Below are 8,983 nucleotides of genomic sequence, written 5' to 3'. Positions count from 1 at the left end.
AAAACGAGTTGGGATGTCGAAGCTTGGGGTCAAAGGTCAAAGGTCAAGAAGGTGTAAAAGAAGGGGGAAGCATTTCCTCCTTAACCTTAAGGTATAGGGAGGCATGCAGAATTGGGTTATGCTGCGTTCCGACATGTTTTGTAAAACTTTACTCTAATATAGACGTTTTATCGGCAGGGTGGAGAGGAAATACCAATTTTGTATTAAAGATATTGTCAATGAAATCTTGTAAAACAAACCAGACGAGTGTGACACCACAGACTGTTATCTGCGTGTCTATATTATAATATGCTATATAATTGCCAAAACCTACCTAATTTGCATAATTTATCATAATTTGCATTTTATCCTTTTTTAAATATCAAAACCCCTAGCCCTTATTCATTCACATACCAAAAATGAGCAAAATCCGTAGAACCTGAACTGACTAATGGCAATTCCCATTTTTGCCAAAAAATTGCCGTGGCTCGAAAGTACGTCGACTGGCGTGCTCTAAAATAGGACGTTCAATATGGGAGCATAGCAGTAACAACTATACCCAATTTCAAACATGTGGGTCAAACAGTTCCTGAGTTATCGTTGACCGTAGCCAAATGTTGACGGACGGACGGACGTACGACGGATGACAACCCATGGCAATAGCTCAGCTTGACGATGTCAAGGTGAGCTAAAAATAGCAACCATATATGTAACATCCTTTGTACAGGTACGAATAAGCGCAAGACGAACGGCAAAAGGGAAAAGATGCTGACCATGTCTTAGCTTCAGCAACAGTAGTTCCATGGTTGCTATGGCGTCCTCAGTTGGGTGATGACCCTGCGCTCCCCAGCACTGTATTTCTCTCCTGTACAAGTAAATACATTGGTGATTGTCAATTTTATTGCTAAGGGTATCAATCCATATTAGACAGTAATGTTCACTATCAAAATCAATCTTGTTATCCAACTATTTGGTGATAGGTATAACTGTGGAGACTTTTTATCAGATCGATCTATCTTGGTTAATTGTTACTCAACCGTGTTGATTCAAAACGTACTGCTGACATTTCGCCTGCTATCAGGAGGCTTTCTCAAAGCTGACTGAAGTTATCAGTTTTGACCACCAGATGGTGTAGTGGTCAACAGCTTTGTCCACACGTGACTGAGTGTCCACTCATCAGTACGTTTTCAATCAACACAGTTGAGTAACAATTAACCAAGATAGATCTATTATCTACCAACCGAATGAACTTATTTAATGAGTTTTATCAGATCATTTAGTATTTTAGCATCTTACAATAGATATGGCAGTCATGGCAAAATTTAGCAATAAGAACACAAACCATCAAGTCACCGCAAAACTTTAACGGACAATTGTCTGCAATTCTTGAAATACTGACCCGAGGAACATGGAGGTAAGTTGACGGAGACTAGTCTTCATGCATCTTCTCCACTTCGTGTTGTAGACAATACTTGTATCGATTATATAAGGGTGAAACATCTGCAGCAAGAAAATAAGTACGTACGTTGCATTGGACACTCGGGTAATGTTACACCATTTGCTTCACGCCTTATAAACAAACGACGGAATTTTTTCTTCCTGGATGTACAGAAATATCTGTTGCTTTACTCGTGTTAAAATTCACCAATTTAAAAATATATAAAAATAGAAAAAAATGAATCAATTCATGAATAAGTATGTGAGATATTCCAGTTTATTTTACTTTACCACATATTTCTAAAATAAAGAACAACATTTTCTGGTTCTCACTTCCATAGCATGTAGATCGTTGCTCAACGAATGCCCAACTAAAATCGCATCTGCAGGCAGAATATTCTTTAACTGAGTTTGTACATCCTGCAATGAAGTTGTCACACCCTGAAGCAACTCCTTTGTTATACCGCTATACCTAAATAAGAGAAACGACAAGAAAGAACAGTGCAGCTAACTTACCCATTCACACATTATCACATAGAACAGTACTGTCACCTAATGGCAGTGTTGATCAGTTTCAGGGGCAACAAATACAAGTGCCTTGAACCATGAACTTAACTGTTCTGCATGCACTTAATTCTGTATTTAAGGATACACTCAAGCTTTTATGCGAAATTTTATTGATTTTTCATTTTCATTCTTATTTGATGGCTAACACTAGGTGCCACTGTCGTACACGCTTATTTCTCCATACAACGATGCATGAAATATTTTGGCTTGAGCATAGAGATACATCAATAAACGTTTACTCTTTATTAGAGCAATACCCGTGTAAAAGCTTGAGCGTATCCTTAAACTGCTGAGTTGCCTACTAGACTGCATTACAAACACATTCTAGTGCTACTAGATACACTCACTTGGTTACATAGTCAATGATGCGTAGGTGTGGCATAACCAGTGTCTCATAGACACACTGTAGCTGTTCATCCACCACAGCGATCCGCGTCAATACATACTTCTTGCTGATAACCATGCACTGGGGAAGGAAACACATATATAAAAATAGACAAAGTGCACTCACGAAGTGCATACCTCCGCCAGCGACATACGCCATACGCCATACGACTCACGAACACACGAATAACCCACGATATACGCCAGCGTACTGACATGTACACGCTCCCATGTAACATGTATGTGTTACGAGCTGGCTCGCTGGGCTCGCTGGCTTGCTGACTCGCTGGGTGATATTGATCGACCGCCAACGACATACGCCATACGCCATACAATTCACGAACACACGAATAACCCACGATATACGCCAGCGTACTGACATGTACACGCTCCCATGTAACATGTATGTGTTACGAGCTGGCTCGCTGGCTTGACGCCTCGCTGGCTCGCTGGATATCGATCGACCGCCAACGACATACGCCATACGACTCGACGCGCTAATATCGATCGCGCGAACACACGAACACACTAACACACGAACACACTAACACACGATCAAAAAACGAACAGACTGTCAGGTGCAACTGTGCTAAAGGACAGAAAGATTGCAAGAAAAAGAGTTCATGTTGAACGAGTAATAGGTCTTGCCAAAACATACAAAATTCTAACAAGACCCATGAGCAATTACAGAACAGCATTGGCAAGCGAGATAATATAAGTCTGCTTTTATTGTGCAATTTCTGAGCATCCATCATTCCGGAAAATGCCTAACTGCAATCAATTTACTGGTCAAATGCAAAATTGTGGTAATTCCTATAGAAGAATGTATCCAGCAGGACTCTTCTGAAATGTTGCTCGTAAAAAGCTAACAGCTTGGCTACCATTTCTGTATGAATGTGTCATCCTGGGGATTTTTACTGTAACAAGGTCTTTGAGTGTGTACACCACTAGGAAACATAGCTTCGCGATTTGCACACAGCAGCTGACCTTGTATTTGATAATAATAGCTATGGTTTGATTTTAGATGCAATGTATTGTCATGGCTGTACAGGTAAGGGACTGTGGATGGTGTGATGAGGTCATTACATGCTGTATATGGGCACTTTACCTCAACAATACTATCTTTCATCTATAAACCTGTCTGGTGAGGCAGCCAGTTGAGAGTACTTTGTACTAATAAATATGCCACATTGCTGTGTAGCTATTTCCATCTCACTTTCAAACTTTCTACTGCAACCTTCATATTTTAGGCCATGAAGGATTGCCTTTGACCTAAGAGTTTTGGAGTGAGTGAGGGATTTGGCTAAAAGGTCCATATCTTTCCTCTCCGTTGCTTTGCATATTTCCCGAAGTTGAAGAGGTGAGGTGGTATGATCGAACGTCCATCCATCGCCTGTTTTTTGCTTGCCCACGGGTAGACATCTCAATTTTGTGGCCTGCTCGGTGCTGATCTGTGTCACCTATGTAATAATACGAAATGCAAATATATCTTAAAAATGGTTTACCAACTTGTTTGGGTCTGTGACTGAGCTATTTGTTATACTCATGCATCTTCCAAATTGTATTAGGTTTGATAGTTCATTGATGAATGTAAATTATGTAAATTATGTACAACCAGATATATATTATTTTCATTGTATATATATATATATATATATATATATATATTTATATATATATACTGATAACATGGCATACCATTTGATCCTGGAGGTACTGGTCTTCAGTGGACAGCTTGTGGTAGTCATGATTATGGCAAATAGCATAGGGGTTAGCAGGCGGGTAGAGTTGAAGGACTGGCATCTGTATCTCATCCTGAAAGATGAATTATTATGTGTTATCACAAGCATTGTGCTCACTTACGTTTGCAACTATATAACGAGTAATGGCTAATAAAAATGAATTTCTCCATGTCATCAGTATATACAGTGTTTTTATTGTATTGTTTGTAAACAGTTACAGAGAGATGCTGCAGCATCATATATGTTAAAATGTTATTATACATGATTACTGTCAAAAACATGCAGGAACAGAATAAATTTACCTGACGGCAGAAATTTATGAGAGATTTCGAAACTTTAGGCACTGGTAGGCTGGTGCTGGTATCGTTTCTGGCCTGGGGTCATAGCAGATACTATCTTTCCTTGCGAACACCGCGGAGTGCTTCTGCCTTCATCGGAGACCCCTTGAAGGCGTTCGCTCGTGGAACGTTTGAAGTACCTGTATGATATAAAGAAATGTTCTCTGGTTGATATTTTGACATAAATTACCCTACTTAGATAAAATAATACTGTACAGTAAATATAATAATACACAAGGATGTTTATTTAGTTGGTTGAATGAAATATATTTAAAATTAACAAATTCACCATTGCCAGGAGATAAAGTATACATGTGATGACACTCAGTAGAGTAACTATCTTTTGATTAAAAACATTTTTTATTTGAAACCCAAAGGGAGAGCAATGGATACATTTGAAATTTTAGGGTTTCAATATCATGGCACTTAAAATGCCATTTTATTTGTAATTTTAAATACCTGAGTACATGTTAGCTCGTTACGATCTTCCCAGTCGGACAAAAGCATGTCAGTCCATGCAGAATGGCTCCAACATGCTTGCAGTGGGCCGCCGGTCCTTTCCCTGCGCCACACTCGCACTGGCACTCCTCTATTACCCCGTCAGTGCTGATGCAGATGTCTACTTTGTAGGCAGCAGACTTTTTCATCTCTGCCCAATAATGGCTACAACATATGTTACGTTTGATCCTGCGAGAGGGCTGCACGCATGGAGCGCACATATCTTCTGGGAACAAAAGAAAAAAGAACATTTGTATTGTATTTATATTATATCTTTCGTCAGAGTGGGGGGGGGGGCAAGAATGTAAATATACCCCAATCTAGCCTTCTGATAAGCGTGATGGAGGTCATGGTGGGATACCAGAGTATGTATGGAGTTGGAGAGGGAGCTCCTCCAGATGAATATTTAAATAAATCTATTATGTTAAAACATTCTACTGTAATCAATATCCATTCTTTCTGTTATTATTCATATTATTATTCATATAACGTGTTTAATTGTACATGTCTGTAATTTATATTTCCTTGTACATGGCCACGCTTTTCTCGTCAAGTTTTTTGTTTATGGCTGCCAGTACTCCTCAACTCTTGCAGCATTGACCACCGGGAATACTTGCTGGCATCCCCCCATGTAGGTCCTTGTATTGGCTGACATCAGGGACGGTCATGCAGAAGCCGGGAGTAGGGTCGGTTCTGTCCGTTGCGTGGGTGGCATCCAAAAACTCCAATCTTCAATGTCAAATAATACTACATACTTACTTTTTAGCATGGTTTGTTTCAGGTTAACAAAGCCACCCTATTAAAGTCAACATCTAGGTTGACTTTAATAGATAATCTAGATAATGCCGCGTAATAATTATATGACTCACTCTAACAGTAACAGTAACACGGATCCACCCACTTCACTGTTAGTGTTACACCCTGTGTCCGTCTATAATCTTAGATATGTAGGCAATTATGAATTAGTTAGACCTGGTTTAACTTTCAATACACAATGTACACTAAACTGATCAAATGTGTTCGTGAACATGCCTAATGTATAAAGTGAATGAAAGCCGATACGGCTAATTGTACTCTGGCTCATACAGTGTGATATGGATAATCTGCACATTAGTGTTTACCTAGTAACCTACCTTGTAATCAAATCGCGTTTTCTCCTAGAAACTCTTGTTTCTGCTTCTGTGCTCCTGGCGTAGCTCAAGCAGGGTCCACAGTTGATAATTACGAGGAGGCCTGATAATAAAATTAGACGGTAATGTCAAATGAGAGTAGATATTCTGTTGTGATTTATATTGCAAAGCGCTGTAAGACGGCGCGATGTGCAGGAGGTCAAGTGGCCGAGTTGCATCGCAGTGCCATCTGGTATTTTGGTACTGATACAACCCCATTGTCTAGCTACAAGTTCTGCCACTTGTATTAGTGTTGGATCACGTTTTAGAGGCTTGTATATCAAGTTTTATTATCAGGCATGGAATTTTCCGCAGATTCGCGGATTTCCGGGTTTTAGTTTTCATTTTGGTCATTCTTGAGATCGATGCAAAAAACTAATAAAAATTTGAGGGGGATAAGGTTCTTTTCTTGTCTAAATCGACGCCATTTTTAATTTTAACTTAATAAAAAGTCAGGAAAAGTACCGTGAAAAATACACAGAAGTGACGGAACTCTCAGATAAATATCGCAGGGCTATCTATGTAACGTAAAGGGTTTTACCCTATTGTCATGCGCTACCGGAAACTCGGTGACAGTGGTTCATAGAAAATGACAATTCAATGAAAATATTTCTTCCAAAAACATCTCAACAGTTCTCATGCCTGTATTATGTCAATTTTACAGTTGTAAAACCTCAATAGGGTGTTTGACTAAATGCATGTGTGTGTTATAGGAATATCCACTGTTTGCTGCTTGCTCCCAGTGGCGCAGTGGGAACCCAGCATACAAGGCGATTACCATTTACATAGCCAGCTACTAGCGTGAGCACTCGATCACACGTCTAGAATACACTACTTGCAAAAATAAATAATTCCATGTCCAGCATTCCAATGTTGAAAAGCTTGCGAAACTCAAGGTGTTTCGACTATCATTGTAGGGGCAGCGCGGTGGAGAATTTGAAAGTGGCAGCACTGCCAGTTTCCTGCCGCTAGAACCAGTAGAGAGACCGAGCTAAGGTTGAGCATGCACTGCCAATTTTCAGCGCGTCGATATACAGTCTATGCTTATGTATGCTCTGATGGGCGATCATGCAGCTTTACTCCGAGGTGAGAAGCGCGTCGAGAGGAAAAGCTATGCCCGTAGTTTCAGCCACATCCGTGACGTGCAAGCTGCAGTCTGTCACTGCAGCCACATCTGTCATTTTGGCTGTGCTGGCAAAAATCCTTTAGTTTTTTGCTACATGATGCACGTGTACTGCACTGTCATCGATGCAGCCTGGAGGTCAGACTTACTAACTTGTTCTCGTGTCACAGGTGGTTCAAGCTTGCAAAATGAATAGGGTCAGCCACATGTGGTTGTCAGTCGTCGAAGACTTTAGTAAGGCAATGTACACCCAACACATGGACAGCCTTCCACGAGTAAATGCCACTGTTTAAGGCAGGTGAGAAAGGCAACACTGTTTTTAAACCACAGAGTGACCAGACCCTGGGTGATATATTCGGATACGTCAATATTATATGCAGCTTTTTGGAGGCTCCTATCACCCTCTACATACATGTGTGCATGTATGTCACCATATTTGAATGCAGGTGGCTAGCCTGCTTAGTTTGGAGCCAGGATGCTTATATGTCTTTGAGTGTCACAGTTTTGCAATGCTTGCATGCCTGTAAAATAGGCTAACGTTGTGTTTGGACTTTGCAGCAAGTAGAGCTTGTGGCGCCCTCATTATATGGAGGGAATTTCCTCGATGAACTTCTCACTGTTCCTTGAGCATGTGCCGTACGACGCAGATTCGGTGAGTCCAGGTCATGACATACTATGAGCCCAGTAGTAGCACACTCCGTCCCACAGTAGTAATCGTAATGAGACTAACAGCCAGTATATGCCTACATAAAATATTTCTGTGAGCAAACGTGCAAAATTTTGTATAGCCTGTACTGGTACAAGCAAACATGATTACCTAATGGTTATCTAAGGTAAAGGTGGATCTTATGGAAGGTTTCGATGGTGAATGCACTTGCGATCATTCAAACATGATTCGATGGTCTCGCTCTATTACAGAACGTGCGTCGCGAGGTACCGCTCGACGAAACAGGACTGCAGAGGCGTTTATGCAGCCATGATGACCGTGAGCTGCTGAGCTAACGAGCGGCGATACCGCTCAGGCTTGTGATGAGGGAGATACTGACGCGAGCCAGCGAAGGATGCTGTGGTTAACGAGGCGCCTGACGCCCCGGTGAACGTAAACGATAATTTCGACAGGACCTGGCTGATTATGATCCAGAGGAGCTGGCCAGTGATAAGTAGCCACTGCCTCTTAGTGGAGGTATGTATATCTGTGTGTGTGTGTGTATGCCTCACTTGTGTGCTGGTTTTGTATGCGAAAGTTGCAACAGAAATTTGAATATTCGCTGACTTAGACTGAACAGCTGACTTTTCTGTCTAGTCAAGCAGATATTCTTTAATTGTTTACGTTCTCCTGTGCTGTATGCCAGATCCCCAGTGTGCTTAGATACGTATACTCGCGAAGGATACTATGTAGGGCCAGTAACTTCAAGCAGCCCAATGTTCTGCATAGACTGTGAAATGCGTGAGTTGATTAGTCTTAAATTATCTGCAAATTATCATAATAGAACAAAGGAAAGCTTAACTACAATCAACCTGTCAATTATTTAAGATTAGTTGTTCAACTGAGACTATCAAAATCGTGTATTTGACAAATGGGTTGAATTGCAAATGCTAGCTCGTGCATTTCCTGCTGCAGTGAAGTCATGAACTCTATTCAGCTGGACCTGTTATCCACATCATTACCTCCGCCCAACGGAGTTGGAGGAGCGTTATGTTTTCGCTCATCGTGTGTTAGTGTGTTCGTGTGTTAGTGTGTTCGTA

The 8,983-nt window shown here is 40.9% G+C and overlaps 1 protein-coding gene across 3 annotated transcripts in view; it reads right to left on the bottom strand.

Moving 5' to 3' along the window:
• The window catches only part of LOC106814072, a 69,149-nt gene that overhangs the window by 42,140 nt on the left and 18,026 nt on the right, over positions 1-8,983 (bottom strand). For all 3 annotated transcript variants that reach the window (XM_014818343.1, XM_014818341.1, XM_014818344.1), the window contains exons 9-12: positions 2,331-2,449; positions 1,750-1,888; positions 1,379-1,479; positions 753-844 (exon numbers count right to left, since the gene is read on the bottom strand). In XM_014818343.1, coding sequence (XP_014673829.1) covers positions 753-844; positions 1,379-1,479; positions 1,750-1,888; positions 2,331-2,449 — 451 coding nt within the window. The remainder of the gene's footprint in view (positions 1-752; positions 845-1,378; positions 1,480-1,749; positions 1,889-2,330; positions 2,450-8,983) is intronic.

Source organism: Priapulus caudatus, unplaced genomic scaffold (assembly GCF_000485595.1).
Source record: "Priapulus caudatus unplaced genomic scaffold, Priapulus_caudatus-5.0.1 Scaffold867, whole genome shotgun sequence".
NCBI lineage: Eukaryota > Metazoa > Priapulida > Priapulimorpha > Priapulimorphida > Priapulidae > Priapulus > Priapulus caudatus.
This window is presented reverse-complemented; position numbering and strand designations above follow the sequence as displayed.